The 15,608-nt window shown below is 41.1% G+C and overlaps 1 protein-coding gene across 1 annotated transcript in view; it reads right to left on the reverse strand.

The window, feature by feature from the left end:
• The window catches only part of LAMC1 (laminin subunit gamma 1), a 120,588-nt gene that overhangs the window by 20,311 nt on the left and 84,669 nt on the right, over window positions 1-15,608 (reverse strand). Inside the window, exons 5-18 of the mRNA XM_077901994.1 lie at window positions 15,312-15,500; window positions 14,395-14,512; window positions 13,913-14,011; window positions 13,685-13,821; window positions 13,186-13,308; window positions 12,907-13,096; window positions 12,483-12,595; window positions 10,126-10,347; window positions 9,815-10,003; window positions 3,968-4,213; window positions 3,336-3,489; window positions 2,600-2,742; window positions 1,451-1,629; window positions 198-354 (exon numbers count right to left, since the gene is read on the reverse strand). Coding sequence (XP_077758120.1) covers window positions 198-354; window positions 1,451-1,629; window positions 2,600-2,742; window positions 3,336-3,489; window positions 3,968-4,213; window positions 9,815-10,003; window positions 10,126-10,347; window positions 12,483-12,595; window positions 12,907-13,096; window positions 13,186-13,308; window positions 13,685-13,821; window positions 13,913-14,011; window positions 14,395-14,512; window positions 15,312-15,500 — 2,259 coding nt within the window. The remainder of the gene's footprint in view (window positions 1-197; window positions 355-1,450; window positions 1,630-2,599; window positions 2,743-3,335; window positions 3,490-3,967; window positions 4,214-9,814; window positions 10,004-10,125; window positions 10,348-12,482; window positions 12,596-12,906; window positions 13,097-13,185; window positions 13,309-13,684; window positions 13,822-13,912; window positions 14,012-14,394; window positions 14,513-15,311; window positions 15,501-15,608) is intronic.

Genomic DNA, 15,608 nt, shown 5'->3' on the forward strand with positions numbered 1-15,608 from the left:
TTTGCTTACTGTATCTTTTTTTTTTTTTTTTTGCTTATTGTATCTTAAAACAAGTTCTTGTATTTTCACATATAAAAATCCATATTCTATAAATAGTTTTTTAAAAATTGAGGAAGAATTTTATGAGGTCATACTAAATAACCATGTCTAGAGATTGGGCCATGGGGCAGTAGTTACCCTCTGTTTAACGTACATACCTTTGACATCCTGGGCCTCTCGCAGGAGGTCCATAACCTCTCTCTCTGCCTCCTTCAGTCTGTCCTCAAAGGCTTGATCTGTCACCACCTCTTCCCCAGTTCCAAGGTTCGCAATGAGATTCTCTAATTCCTGGAGTTTCACTCGATGGTCAGCAACCTGTACATAATGCAGGAAGAAAAGGGAAAGGTAGCACATCCAGATATTCCTGAAGAACTCAGCTGTACTTCCTGCGGGAACAATCAGCAAGGGGCTCTCACTCTATAAATATGTAGGTCTATATATTCCTGTATATCACTTTTAAACAGATAACGTGGGTAGTTTTTATCTCTCTGGCTTCAAGAGAAAAACTATCAAGCCCATTCCTTTGACATGAAACACTACATATTGAGGATTCTGTAGTTCTGACCTCTTCCTCATGTTTTAGATCACTTTCCTGATATCTCCACTCAGTTCTCTGCTGGGTGTCTCAACTCAACATTGGAAACTATACTCTTGAGTTTCTTCTCTTAAATCTGTTCCCCCGAGTCACCTCCATTTCAATGAACAATGTTCCTCCAGCTACCTTAACCAAAAATCCCAAGATGCACCCTTGGTGATTCACTTTCCCTAACCTTGCCCCCTCCAATGCCCTGCCTTCCAAACATGCATACTTACTCAGTGCAATCTGGGCTTGCCCTTTTGCCCCACTTTAACCATCATTCTTCACATAGCAGTCAGACTGTTCTTCTTAAAATATAAACTGGATTTCCCAGCTTAAAACTCCTCAGTGAATTCATGCTGGATTTGGAATAAAATCTAAATCCCTTACTATGGTTGATGTGGTGTGACATGAGTTGTCTCTACCAATCTCTCCAGTCGTATCACTAACCAGCCCTCCTCAGGCTCCAGACACCCTCCACCTTTCCTCTGCCTGGAACAGCCTACCCATCACTTCTCATTCACCTTGCTTCCTCTTATTCTTAAGATCTCACCCTAAATAAATTTCCTTAGAGAAGACTTATGTAAGTAGTTCCCCCAGTTATTCTGTTTGCATTCTTTCTAGTACTTATCTCACTTAGCATTGCTTTAATTTTAATTATTTGTCTCCCCACTGGAATATAAGTCTTTGAAGACAAGAGGCCATGCCTATCTTGTTCATCACTTGTTTTCTAGAGCGAAGTGCACAGGAAGTAGCCATTTGATGTCAAACGAATGAATGAATGAATGAGTGAGTGAGTGAGTGAGTGAGTGAATGCACTGCTGATGGCTTTACCTTATCCTTTACCAGCCGGTAGCATGCTGGACACTCCTGGCAGCCAGGCCAAGACCGATTGTAGAAATAGTTCTCTTCACACTGGTCACAACGATTTCCCACAAAACCCTGTTTGCACTCACAGCGACCATCATCTTTGCACTGGAGTGAAACAGATCCCTCAGGATGACAGTCACAGGCTGCAGAATAAAGTAAAAAGAGTCTGTGATAGACAAAGGAAGGAAGAATGTGTTTTCTTTTAACTCAGATTGATATCAATAAACTGACTGTACTATTATTATAAGTAGATTTAAAAAAAAAAATAGGCCAAATTATGAGAACTTGGTTAAGTTTGCTCAGTAGGGAAAATAAAGATTTTTAAAGCAAAAGTGAGTTTTAAAGTAAAATGTGCATCCCTTGGAGGGGACATATTTCATGTGATACTTAGTAATTATAGAAATTAGTCCATGACACTAATCAGTGTCCTTTTATGCACATTAAGAATTCTCTACCTTCACCTCTCTGTTTAATATTTCTCTCACTAAGGAACTAGAAAACCCAAATGAGAATACTTATTTTGCATTATTTTATAGTTTGTTGACTCGCTTTGTTCTCTGAACTGGGTCAATGATTTATGCTACATTCCACAGGAGAAATGAAGGAATTCAAAAAGCAAAACACCAAACTGTTCTGAGGCCTAATTCCAGGCAAGTGTTTATGCCAAGGAGAAGCAGATGTTTAGATGTAACCGTACCAAAAGGGCCCCAAGGGTGGGAAGCAACTGCAGCCAGTAAGTCAACCAACAAGTAAGTTGTGAGCAGTCTCTCTCACTGTTGCATTATCTGCTCTAAGGAGGTGATCAACAGAAATGTTTCATTAAGTACAGTGGGAAAGCCCAGTAATCAAAAGGAGATTTTCCTCAGAAAGACAAAAGACTGGAAAAGAATCAGAAACACTATATGAGAAGATGTAAATAAGGCGGCTGTAAAGGAACTATAGAAGCTCTCAATCCCCAGTTTTAGAAAAGGATAATTTCATTGAGTTGAGCATTTTTGATGACTAGGTCAGCAGCCTTGACTGTAAGCCATGGGGCCAGATTGAGCTGGTGAGAGACTGTGGTTCTAACTGGGATTAGGAAAGACTTAGAGTTCTATGCTCCCAGCTCCTTACGTTTGCAGCCTTCGGGTCCAAATCCAAAGTGGTTGACCTCACAGTGCTCACAGTGCTGACCAGTGATGCCAGGCTGGCACTCACACTGGCCAGTGCGGATGTCACACTGCCCGTTGGTGGAACCCAATGCATGGCAGTCGCACCTGAAAATGAAGATGTGACATTTCTCTAGTAAGAAAAACAGACTCTAAGCAAACCTTCACCCCCTTTCAGCACAGAACTGATGTAATTTGTATTGGAAAACAGAATCTAAAAGGCTATTAATACAAAATGTTAAGGGTTTTTAAGCACCTGGGGTTCAAGTAATTTCCATGAGTTCTACTCAGAACCTCTTTTTCTAACCTAACCCACAGTTATTCTACTCCTAAAACCACTACAAAGGGGCTCTCCAACCTGACATCACCTAGGTGCTGACCAGAAGTGTTGAACATAGAAATTCCAGGCTACAAGCCCTAGAGGATCTGACTCTAAGCATCTCAGAAAGCACCTCATAATTTGTAGTGTTTTAAATGTCACTCAGGTGACTGACACAACCAGAGCAGCTTCGTTTCACTCTTTCTCCCATTAGCTTCATTACCACTGTCCAGTACTGCCTCTAAGGGTACCTTGCCTGAATTAGACACTCAAATAATTCCTGAACAAAATCAAGACTACTATTATAGATAACTCATAAAAATCCATCTCTCACAATAAAAAGAGTGAAGACTACTTCCAGCAAAGGCACCTGGTGCCTCACCTCTCACAGCCCTGCCCACTCTGCAGGTTGTAGAATCCAGGGTCACAGGCTCCACAGTCCCGGCCGGTCACGTGGGGCAGACATTCGCACTGCCCCGTCACGGGGTTACAGCTGCTCTGCTGCTTTACGGTTCCATAGGGATTGCAAGCGCAAGCTAAGGTCGGAAGATAGAGACAGAAAAAGATGCAAATCACCTAAGAGAAATACTAACATATAAACAATACAGATTCTTTGGATGAAGTTGACCGGTACAGTAACCACTAGTCTCCTGTGGCTACTGAGCACTTGCAATGTGGCTGGTCTAATATGCAGCAAATGTGAAAGACACACTGGATTTTGAAGACTTGATATGGAAAAAACAGAGCATAGATCTCAATCATTTTTTATTGATTAGTCATTGGAATGAATAATATGGTAGATCTATTAGGTTAAATAAACTATAAATTAAAATCAATTTCACCTTTTTCTCTTTAATGTTTCTCTTTATTTTACTATTTAAATAAAAATTTAAAATTTGTTAGTTTTTTATTTTGAACAGACCAAACAACTGTAAGTATTTAAAGAGTCCACACAATTTATTCTCGGGATAAATTAGTATGACTGTGACAGAACCTGGCTGATGGCTACATTACCTCTGCATTTGTCTGCTGGATTGGGAGCCAGGGGATTTCCAAAAAATCCGTCTTTGCATCGGTCACAGTAGAAGCCAGCAGTGTTATAGATGCATTTCAGGCATTCTCCTGTCAAGCGATTGCAATTTCCAACTGCATTGGGGTCGATGTTGTCATTGCATTGGCAGAGGCGGCAAAGCCTCACAGGGCCATTTCTACCCAGGGGGTCTCCAAAGTAGCCATCATCACAGAGCTCACACCTTTTACCTGGTCATGAAACAATCTGATGTTAGAAAAGAGAGGCTTCAGACATTCCTGGTGTCACTGGACACAAATGGTCTGGTTACAAAGAGCCTAGGTGAACCATCAGAAGTGAGGCAATATGCCACAGCAGACAGGGCACCAGCCCAGGAGAGCCGAGTGACTCTGGGCACATCTCCATTTTGTTATTAGAGAGATAGCACCTGTTTTGCCTACTTCATTCACTTCAATTGTCCTGAGGATTAACTGAAATCATGCATTAAAAGTGCTTTGTAAATGAGTCAGACTCAGGGTTTATTAACCTCTCCACGTTCATATGTTTATATTGGTTCATGGTATTAAAAAAGATGAAGGGCCACTCAATGCCATAAGTTTCCTATACAACAGAGGAAGCAGGACAATCTTCTTCACAAAAATAAAAGGCATGTTCTAATCCTTGTTTGAACTATTTCAACTAGTACAGAATCAGAGTATTTTAGAAAAGAACTCAGAGATTATCATTTGCCACCAGCTTCCATTATAGGTAAGGGAACAGAGAGGTTAAGTAACTTGCCTACAATCTAACATCTAGGATCCAGAACTCTTGCCACCATACTAAGCTCACTGTTCCTCCTCTTCCCTTTTCCACTTTCCCATCACTATTAGCCCAAGTTGGGTTCTTGATATATTTGTAGCAGACAAGGACTGAATTAGCCTAAGCTTTCTAGAGAAACAAAAGTTTGCTCATGTACTCATTTAATGAATATTAGCTGAGCATCTACTATATACAGGCACTATTCTAGGTTGTCAAGATGATCTAGTGAACAAGGTGGACAAGATTTCTCCTCTCATGAAGTTTGCACTGTGGTTGGGGGAGGCCAGGCCACAGACATATAAATAAAAAAGATTATTTCAGATAGGGATAAGCATAAAGAATTTTAAAAACAGGGTAATGTGACAGAGTGGTAGTTACATCAGATGGTGGTTAGAGAAAGCTCTGTAAGGAGGAGATATTTGGAATAACATGGAAAGACATGAAAAAAAAAAAAAAAAAAGCCCAGGATAATATCCAAGGGAAGAACGTTCCAGAAAAACACTATGAGCTTATGGAAGTAGTAAGAGTCGATCATGCAGGTCACAATAAAAAAATATGGTTTAAATTAAAGCACAATGAGGTGGTATTAGAGGGTTTTAAGTGATGTAACCTGATTTACATTTTTTTAAAAGATTTTATTTATTTACTTGAAAAAAAGAGCATGTATGAGCGGAGGGCAGAGGGGGAGAGAGAGAGGGAGAAGCAGACTTCCCACTGAGCATGCAGCCCCATGTGAGGCTCAATTCCAGGAACCCAAAATCATGACCTGAGCTAAAGTCAGATGCTTAACCCACTGAGCCACCCAGGTGCCCAATTTACATTTTAAAAGGATTATCCTGGCTGCCCAGTGAGGTAGGATTGCAGGGAGACCAATGAGGAGGCTATTCTAGGTGAGAGACTGCAGTGGTATGGACCTGGGTGGTGGCAGGGAGGCAGCGAAAAGCAGTCAGAAGTGAGAGTCAATCACACATACTGAGTGACTGATCCCAGGAAATGAAAGAACGAAGAATCAAGGACAAGCCTAAGATTTTAGCCTGAGCAAATAGATGAATGGTAGTAATTTCACTGAGATGAACAAGACTGGGGAAGGACAGGATTCAGGGTGGAGAGTAAGAGAAGAAATCAAAGATTTAGCTTGGATTTGTTTCGAGATGCCTTTAGCCATCTGACTCAAGAGCATAGCAGAAAATAATAGACACGTTCAAATTAGCAAGACCCAAAGAGAGTTTAATAAAGGTCCTCTCTATACAAGTATGGGCAGGGTGTCAGGAATTCCAAAGGACAGTATGTCACAAGTGGTAGTGACTGTAGGGCTCTATTGCCTGGGCCTCACGGGGTGGCTGCAGGGAGCAGTTAGCAAGAAGCTTACGTTAGAAAGGGCTGTTTGGAGAACCTTGATTAAGGTCACCAAGGCACAAGGACAACCCCCCCCCCCCCCGCCCCGCCCGAGGGGGCTGTGGACTAAATACTCTGTCCCCACCCTCCTCCCTCTCTGTGACTTCCTATATGTGCTTCCTGCTGCCTGAACACAAGTGGAGGGCCCATCTGGAGTAGTGCATACAGGTCCCGGCATGGTGGAGAAAAATAAAGAATGGATATGGGGGGCATCTGCTATATGCCAAGCATATAGCAAAGCTTCTAGCCCACCAGCCAAGCAGAGATGGCAAGTCTATAGCCAGCACTCAGGAGACAGCATAGTTGGGGCCAAAGTCGCAGATTTTTCAGCAGGCATTGAAAGGTTTTTGAAGGCAGAAGATGAGATTTGTTTACCTGAGGAAGAATACATATAAAGTTGACATGGAAACCTTAGGCTGAGAATCAGAAGTGATGAAAGGAGCCTCAAGTGAAGAAGGAAGGAAGGAAACCCAAGAGAGGGCAGTGTCCCCAAAGGTGGGAGGAGAAATGTCTGGGGTGGGTGAGCAGTCATCAGCGTCCCCAGTTGCTGAGAGACAGGGTCAGAGGAGGACTGAAAACTGATCCTTGCGTTTGGCAAATGGAGACTGCTGATGAGGTGAACAGGATCTGGGGCTGGGGGCAGGCCAGGAGGGGAAGAGACAGGACATGACAGGCCCTTCTCGTCTCTGATGAAAACGGATGTTCATTTGAGATCCCTCCCCAGACCAGGATTAGGACAGCATGTCAGTTCTGCTTTTTCATCAGATCACCTGGCCATTCTAGATATGATCTATATTCAAAATGCCTTAAAATCTGTTTTGAATAAAACAATTTTAAAAATCTGGTAGGAAACCTAAAACAGAGCTGCATGGTAGACCGTGGAAAGCTTTCACGCCAAAATATCTTCTGGCAACAATGGCTAACCTATCCTTTTGTGTTAGAGTCCAGGATGTCAGTTCAAGTCCTGGATGTACTACTTATGTGACTTTGGGCAAGTTACAGACTTTTCTTTTGCCTTGGCTTTCCTTATCATCCTCTCCCCACCCCAGGCGAGGTTTTGTTCCTCCTCTCCTAGCCCTCTTAGGTGCATTCCTTTACCTGAACTAGCAATACTATCTTAAAAGTACCTGTGTTTCTCCCATACTTGTAGCCCCTGAAGAGGAGGGACCATCCCTATTCATCTTGGCAGAACCAAAGTCAGGCACTCAAATAGATGTGATGAAAAAAGAATACTATTCTGATTAATTTCCCTCAAGAGATCATTTTAAAGATCAAACGTGAAAGCACACCACGTGTGAAGATCTCAGGGACTATCGAGTTATTCCTGTTCTTCAGCAGTCTTCTAAATGAGAACATCTTACCCTATGTCTGCAATCTATTCGTTATCCAAAAAATATTTGCATTCATTCAACAAACACACGTCAAGTGTTATACTGGGTGTAGGAATACAAAAGTCATTAAGACAGACAAATGCCTGCTGCCACAGAGCTTAACAGGGTGAAGGATGGGGAATATAGACGATAAACAAATGAATAAACAGAAAACTATCAAGTGGCTAAAAAGTGCTATGAAAAAAGTAAAGCAGGATATAGGACTAACAAGTGAGGGCATTATCTTTCACAGAGTCTATGCTGTTTTTCACGTAGACCTCTAGACCCTAATTAATAGCCTCAGGAATTGCTATAGCTCATTCCCTTCAAGCCAAGTGATAACGAACAAAACAAATCCATCTCACAAGTCTTGTGTGAGAGACACCTGGTTACAGACTAATAAATTTACACCATTTTGCAAGATCTCCTATATTGCACTCTATTACATATGCCAAGTGGTCTCAACTCACCATAGGTGTCATTCAGCATAGCTATGAGAACACCTCCACAGTGCTTAACTTGTTTATGTTTGCAGTCTACCCAATGGAACAACAGAGTAAGCAAAGGGATCTCTCACCAAAACACTGTATTAAGTACATATAAGAGTAGATTCTGCAAGTGGGATGCTTGCTCTATGCTATGGCAGTAGAGTAAGGGGTCCTAAAATCCTGAGGTAGTGGTGCAGGGAGGGTTTACTGAGGAAAGCCTTCCTGGGGAAGTGATGTTTCAACCCAACTCCATGGAAAAGATCGGAGTTGGCCAAGAAAAGTGAGGTTTGAGTCTTGGGCTAAGGAATTCTAAAAAAAAAAAAAAAAGAAAACTGTGTATAATAGGCCATAGAGTCTGGCTCATTTGATGGATTATAAGCCCAGGATGGACAGAGCAGAGAGACTGATGGCAATAGTAGGTGGAAGGGAATGAGGTCAGAGAAATCCATCTGTGAGCCCCTATCAGGCCATTGTTTTAAAAAACACACAAACAGAAAAGAGTAAAAAATCTGAAAGTCTATGCTAGTTTCTACTTATTTTCTCAACTACCTTAAGCAAATGATTGAATCGTTCTGTGTTGCAATGCCCTTGTGCTCAGTGTGGGGGTCACTGGGGTAGGAAAAGGAAGGTAGGGTGTTTCGATGTTCCCAAGGATTAAAAAGTGTCTTGATGATGTACAAGAGAGGCAAATTATTAGCTCAGTGGTTTTTTTGTGTATGTTTTGTTTTTTTACTTATTTCCAGGTTCTGGAGCAGTCTCTTCTGAACAAAAAGTCTGTAATGGAGTCAAGGGTTGTATGAGAAGCCTTGCCAATACCTCACCATTGCATGGAGGCTAAAGTCAATGGAAAAAGAGAAATGGCCGTTAATAAGCCTTGGTCTCCTTGGTCAGCACGACAGTTCCTTAGGTAGCTAGGAAAGATCTACTTTTACATTCTTATCAAAAAGAAAGAAACTCGGGCAGCCCAGGTGGCTCAGTGGTTTAGCACCGCCTTCAGCCAAGGGTGTGCTCCTGGAGACCAGGGATCGAGTCCCACATCGGTCTCCCTGCATGGAGCCTGCTTCTCCCTCTGCCTGTGTCTCTGACTCTCTGTCTCTGTCTCTCTCTCTCTCATGAATAAATAATTTTTTTAAAAAAGAAAGAAAAAAAAATAAAATAAAATAAAAAAGAAAGAAAGAAAGAAAGAAACTCAGAAAATGGGAACAGACGTCTATCCAAAGCTATAAAAATATTTTTTCCCAACTAAATGCACTGGGCTCCGATGCACTGAAAAGACTATTTAAAGAAAGAACAGAAAGAATTTAAAGAATGTAAAAATTGCCACTTTATATCAAGAATCCCAGGACAGCCCCACAGACTAAAAATCAAATGTTGGTTCTCATCTTAGGTGGGAGAGTATACAGTAGTGGCCATGAGCTCCTCCAATGACCAGCCATACAGCTTGGATATGTAACTTTCATGTCTCTGTGCCTCAGTGTTCTTAGCTGTAACATGGGGATAATAGCAGAAGCTACCTTATGGGGTTGGGTGGATTAATGAGGTACAATGTGTAAAGTGCTCAGAAAAGTATGTGGCCATAAATATGTTAGCTATTACTTGTATCCAATATGTATTCTATGAATCTATAATAAATCTCTTTCATGCAAAACTTTCACCTGCTCAGAAAACTGTCATCACTGAGCCAAACAACCAGCTGAAGTCTGCAAACCCTCAAAATTCTGCTTGCCAAGTTATTTTTGTAGGATGGAACACTGAGAGCAGATGGGAAGAATGGACTTACCGGTGGTGCCAGTAGGACAGTTGGTGCACACCACCTCCTGCGTCTTAGGGACGACGGCACAACTGGAGCCCCCAGGACATGGACAGGGCTGACAATCGGAGGAGGAGCCCGTGGTTGAATCTCCATAGTACCCATCACTGCACTTCTCACAGTGGGGGCCAGCTGTATTGTCTCTGCAGTCACAAACACCTATTGGGAGAGTGGGTATGAGAGAAGAGGCAAGTGAGTAAGCAAATAAGACCAGGAGCACTTTCCTGCCCATCCGCTGAAGAGGATTTAGGTCTTGTAGCCACCAAAGATCATCATCTCACCTGTCTCAGGGTCACAGGTCTCACTGTGTCCATTGCAGGTACAAAGCACACATGGACTGTATGGCCCGAGACTCGGAGTTTCTCTTCTGTAACCTGAGAGGCACATCTCACAAAACTGCCCTCCATATCCCACCGGACAGGTGCAGGACTCCACCCAGGTGGCAGGCACCCCGGGCCCAGGACGAGCGCTTGTTAGGGTGACATCATCCAAATATCCAGCACCTGTGAATGGTGTGGATTAGAGAATCACTGAACTGGCTTCTGTTTTCCAAAAGCCTACAAAACGTTAATAAAGCTAAAGAGTAATCAGACACAAAATCGCAGAGATATTCAGCTATTAGTTTAACTTATCTATTAGAGGAGATAATTAGAAAACAGTGTTCACAGCAGTCCTGGTGCTAAGTATCTGGAAGGGCAGAGGCAAACATGTTTTTAAACACACACACACAACCAGATCTGTTGGATTTTACAGTTGTCTCAATCACCAGTGTGAGAAAGGAGAAGCACTGTGCAATAATCTGGGGCAAGAAGAGATCAGAGCAAGAGTGTAAGGGACAAGAAGAGTTTAGGGCTGTAGCCATTAAGCAGTATTTTTGTTCTTTTGCCACAAAAGCAGGTCTTGACTATAGAGTTCAGGGATAAGAAAGCAATGAAAGTACCTGCCAACAAGCACTACTCAACTATACTTTTTTTGCCCTGCATAAAATAGGAAAAATTGGTAACCAATTTTAATATTCAGGGCTACTTTGGCAAATAGGCAATTATTCCAAAGCCAATAAGTCATATATCACAAAGCTTTCCTGCTTTCAGAAGAAAATAAAAACAGGAAACCATATACTGGCTTAGACCAATGGATCATCCAAAGCAACAGGGCACTTGATCGCCCAGCAGGAATATTCATTCCATCAAGTGTCAGTCCTTAATTACATCATCATATTTTCCTATGTTATGAAATGTCAACCTGCCTTTTATAAAATTCTTAGAGATTGACAACCTCAGGGTGAAGACATCTCTTCTATGATTGCTTTGAACATAGTTACTTTTGATATATTTATGGATTTTGTCAACAGTTAGATCATGAGATCTACCCGTTGGCTAATATGCTTCCAGTTCTAACCATTCTTAAGTCTCCCATCCCAAAAAGTACTCTTACTCTAATCTTATGTATATTCTTGAATTATAATCCATCTCTTTTCCTTCCCTTACAAACTTCTTAAAAGAGTAAGTTTTACTTCTTTACCTTCAAATTACTTATCAAAGCACTGCAAATAATTTCAGTTTCAACACTTTTTTTAAAAAGATTTTTTAATTTATTCATTTGAGAGAGAGAACAAGCAAAAGCACAAGCAGGGGAGAGGGCCAGAGGGAGAGGGAGAAGCAGACTAGATTCCCCACTGAGCAGGGAGCACAACACATAGCTCCATCCTAGGACCCTCGGATTATCACCCGAGCTGAAGGCAGACACTTAATGGACTGAGCCACTCAAGCGCCCCTGGTTTCACCAATGATTCCTTACTCACCTGTTTCAAAATCCAATGCGCCATCTTTATAAACCCGCTAATTGTTTCTCCTCCTTAAAATTCTTTTTCTCCCTTGAGTCCCAACACATGGTCCTTACATAACGATGTTTCTGGGGTTGCACTTGTTCTCTTTCTGTATTTTTTGTCTTATTTCCAAGTTTAAAAATTATTACCCATAGGTGGTCAACCTTTCAATCTCCAGTCCTAAATTATTCCTAAACCCCATACCATTATTTCTAACAACTTAAATGATATTTTCATCTGGATATTCATGAAGGCCTCTTAAAAACCAACACATGCAAGCTGCTGATGCCACTCACAATGCCACACCATCACTCTGACTCCATCCAAACAGCTTTAGCTTTCTACAGAAAAAGGTCCTCATTAAGAAAAAAAAAATTATAGGAAAAAAATTTTAAAGGCATACTTAAAACAGCTTTGTTTATCTAACAATATAATGAACCTTCACTCAGGAATTTGTGATTTTTCATATTTAGCCAATAGTTTAAAGGGTTTAGCAATAAATAAAAAGAAATAAAGGTTAAGCATGTGAGCCAATAGAATTACAGTAAGATTCTTATAATATATTTAGATATAAAGTACCTCATCAAGCTTATTCATTATGAAACAATGCCATTTATTAATTTTAGCAAATTTTCTCCAAGTCCTTGAAAGTGTTTAAACAAATGCATTCTTTTTATACATAATTCACATATAATGAAATAATTTATAGGATCAATGCTATAGTATTGGGACTTTAGAGATAAACTTTTGCATTATTATGGATCCTTTTACCTAATCATCTTAAGAATGCTCTTAAATTATATCATAACTTACTTCTCTCACTATAGGTCCCACGGATTTTGATTGAGGTCAAATTGTTTAGGAGCTTCTGAAATTCAAAAGGGCTAAGAGGAGGCCTCCAAGGGTAATCTGTTGCTTCATGGAGCCTAGAAAGAAAGGGCCACATTAACCTCTTTAAGGGCAATCCTGGGTGCCGAGAAAGCACTTCTTACACATTTATCCACTAACAATGCAATGCTCTGACAATCTAACCAAGTCAGAAACAGGTCTGTTGGTTGGACAGTACAACTGGAAAGGGTACAGGTAAATAAAGAGAAGGCTTGAAGGCTTCCTTCTCCAAAGGCACCTTTATAAAATCACCTTCTTCAACAGACAGCTTGAGGCCTGATAAGCTTAGGTAAAGAAACGACTTTTATAATTCTGGTCAAGAGAGATTTTACAAAGACGACTGTCTTACCTGAAGACATATTTCATAGTGGTCTCACTTGGATAGGAATTGCCCTGAGCAATCAGGGGCACAGACACTCTCAGGCCAGCTCCCTCCAGCACCAGGTCTTCTGCAGAGAGCCGAGTATCTCGCCTGTCCACTCGAAAGGAGAAGGAGAGGTTCTGACCATAACTCCACACTTGCTTGCCCAAGAACTTTGCTGGAAAGTAGACAGAGTGGTGTGCAAGAATGTGAGAATGAGACTACATAGGAGCACACATCACCAGACTGCCTCTTAGCCTTACTTACCAGGAGCAATGAAGTATCTAGGAAAGTAACTATCTGAGATGACGGCAATATCCTGCCTCTCAGAGGACCACTCCAGTGATGCTTCAGAGCCGTCCCTTTGTTCCACACGCCACCCGTCTTCATCTGCAAGCACAGGATGAAAACACAAGTGCCATCACACTCTAAACATCCTAAGTGCAGGACCTCTATAGACCACAAAAATATATAGAAAGTAACCAGTAAACATTTTTGAATACATGGATCTTATGACAGTGCCTATATATGTTATACCTCTCAGGCTGTATTGTGATTTTCCATAAATTTATACTAAAGTGAATTCTAAAGCCATATGTTTTCATTAAATGAAAAAGCCAAAGAGCCAAACAAAAAAAATCACATACATTAAAAAAACAAAATGTTGCCACCATCAAAAAATCCTCAAAATTTACTGATTTTTTAAAAAATACCATTAAGTCTCGTTTCATAATTCTGGGAGACAGAAAGGGAACATCCAAATTACCGATCTGAAAGGTAGAGGTTATCGAATAAACACTGTAGCCAACAGCATTTGTACAGACAGAAGAATGCCCAAAGCAGAAGCAGGGTGTGCAACCCCTAGGATTAGATGATTCCAGATTAAAAAATCCAGGTTTGCATCTGAAAAACATAAAGATATAATCAGGAATTTTTTGGACTTGAAATATGAGACCAGAAGAAACACAACACAGCTAGAGAAAGAATGAGCTACCTCTCACAATTGAAGCCTTCAACATTGTCTTTGCAAACACATCTTCCTGTTTCAACATTACATTCATCTATGCTGCCAGCAGGATTACAAGAGCATGGCCTATTAGATGGAAAAAGGAATAAAACAGAGAAGAGAAATGAGAAAAGAATTCCACTCTTAAAGTCAACCTTTTGTTTTACATGTTAATACATTTTTTTTTAAAAAAAGAAATACATAAAAAAGCAAAAAGAGTCCTAAAGTCAGTTTCACATTTGGATTTGGTTCAGTCAAGGAGACCTATCATACAGACCTTTTTGATACTAAAAACCCTGCTTCATCTCTGCTACAAACCAATCCTGGGTCATCCTTACAGCTAGAAGTTCTTGAAAATTACTATGGGGAAAAATGTTTATACTGCTGCAGACAAGCCACAAGATCTCTTACTCTGGATTGACTACATTTAGATTCCCCCCGCCGCCTTTTCCAGTTTTGAGAAGTCTTACCTACATCCTGCCTCAGTGAGAGAATGGTATCCAGGCTGGCAACGGTCACACTTCTCACCCATCACTCCTGGCTTACAGCTACACCTGCCGTAGCTATCACACTGTGTGCTGAGAGAGCCTAAAATTTAAAGAGCTTGTCAGCAACCAGAAATGTAAGTAAAATTAGTATGTCAAAGAAAAAAAAATAGGTAACTAAAAACAATACTTGAAACCTAATATGCAATCTCTAGATAGTTTCAGAGAGAATAAAGACCAAATTTTCAATCCTAATTATCTCAAAATCATATTCCTTTGAGCCATAACATTTTAACTTTCCGGAAACACACCCTACTCATCAATGTTGAAAAACAGATCACTCTGCACCCAATGATAAACTAACTGAACACAAAACCAGTTACTTCTCTGTGAGCAGAGCACAGGCTCCATAAGGCCCATGTCTAGAATTTAAGTATCTCCAGGCACAACAAAATAAACGTCATCCTTGAAAGAGTAAAAGAAACTCAGAGCACTCCACATCTGTGAACACACACGAACATACTGAGAAAGTTTAGCCCTTTACGGATCGTAAACTAAACAAAATCATTAACAGGGAAGGACTCACAAAGCAGTTAACCTTTTCCAGTCAAAGTTCATATGGTCTCTAGGATCATGTTACTAATTATTTACACAAAACCATTACTCAGGCCAGCCCCACACTTATTTATATACACCAGAAAATCATCGGAAAGTTTAACTTGATTAAACAGAGTGGAGGTTGGGGAGTCAGGAAGATCCGGAGTCGTTTACGTGTTACAATAATGTACACAATTCCATACTTCACCTGTGCAGATGCCCAGGAAGCAGAGCTTTTTGTCAGGGGAGACAAGGAGTACTTCTGTTTGTCTTTCAATCCATCAGGCTGATGCTGGAGGACTTACCTACAGGACTACAGTGACATGGAGAGCAGGCTTCATGGCTCACAAGGCGGAAGAAATTCTCCCGGCACCTCTCACAGTTGGCACCATCTGTGTTACCCTGGCAGTTGGTACAGTGGCCACCATGGCCGGTGGACCGATATAGTTCAGGGTCAAAGTAGCACTCCTGGGATCGGCCATTACAGTCACAGGCTGTCGGCCAAAACATAGGAGTTGAGTCAGATCCACGTTCCTTTGATGAATGGCATTTCAAAAGACTAAGAAAACCAAACCATGATTTCCCACATCTCCATAGCACAA

This window comes from Canis aureus, chromosome 6 (assembly GCF_053574225.1).
Source record: "Canis aureus isolate CA01 chromosome 6, VMU_Caureus_v.1.0, whole genome shotgun sequence".
Lineage (NCBI taxonomy): Eukaryota > Metazoa > Chordata > Mammalia > Carnivora > Canidae > Canis > Canis aureus.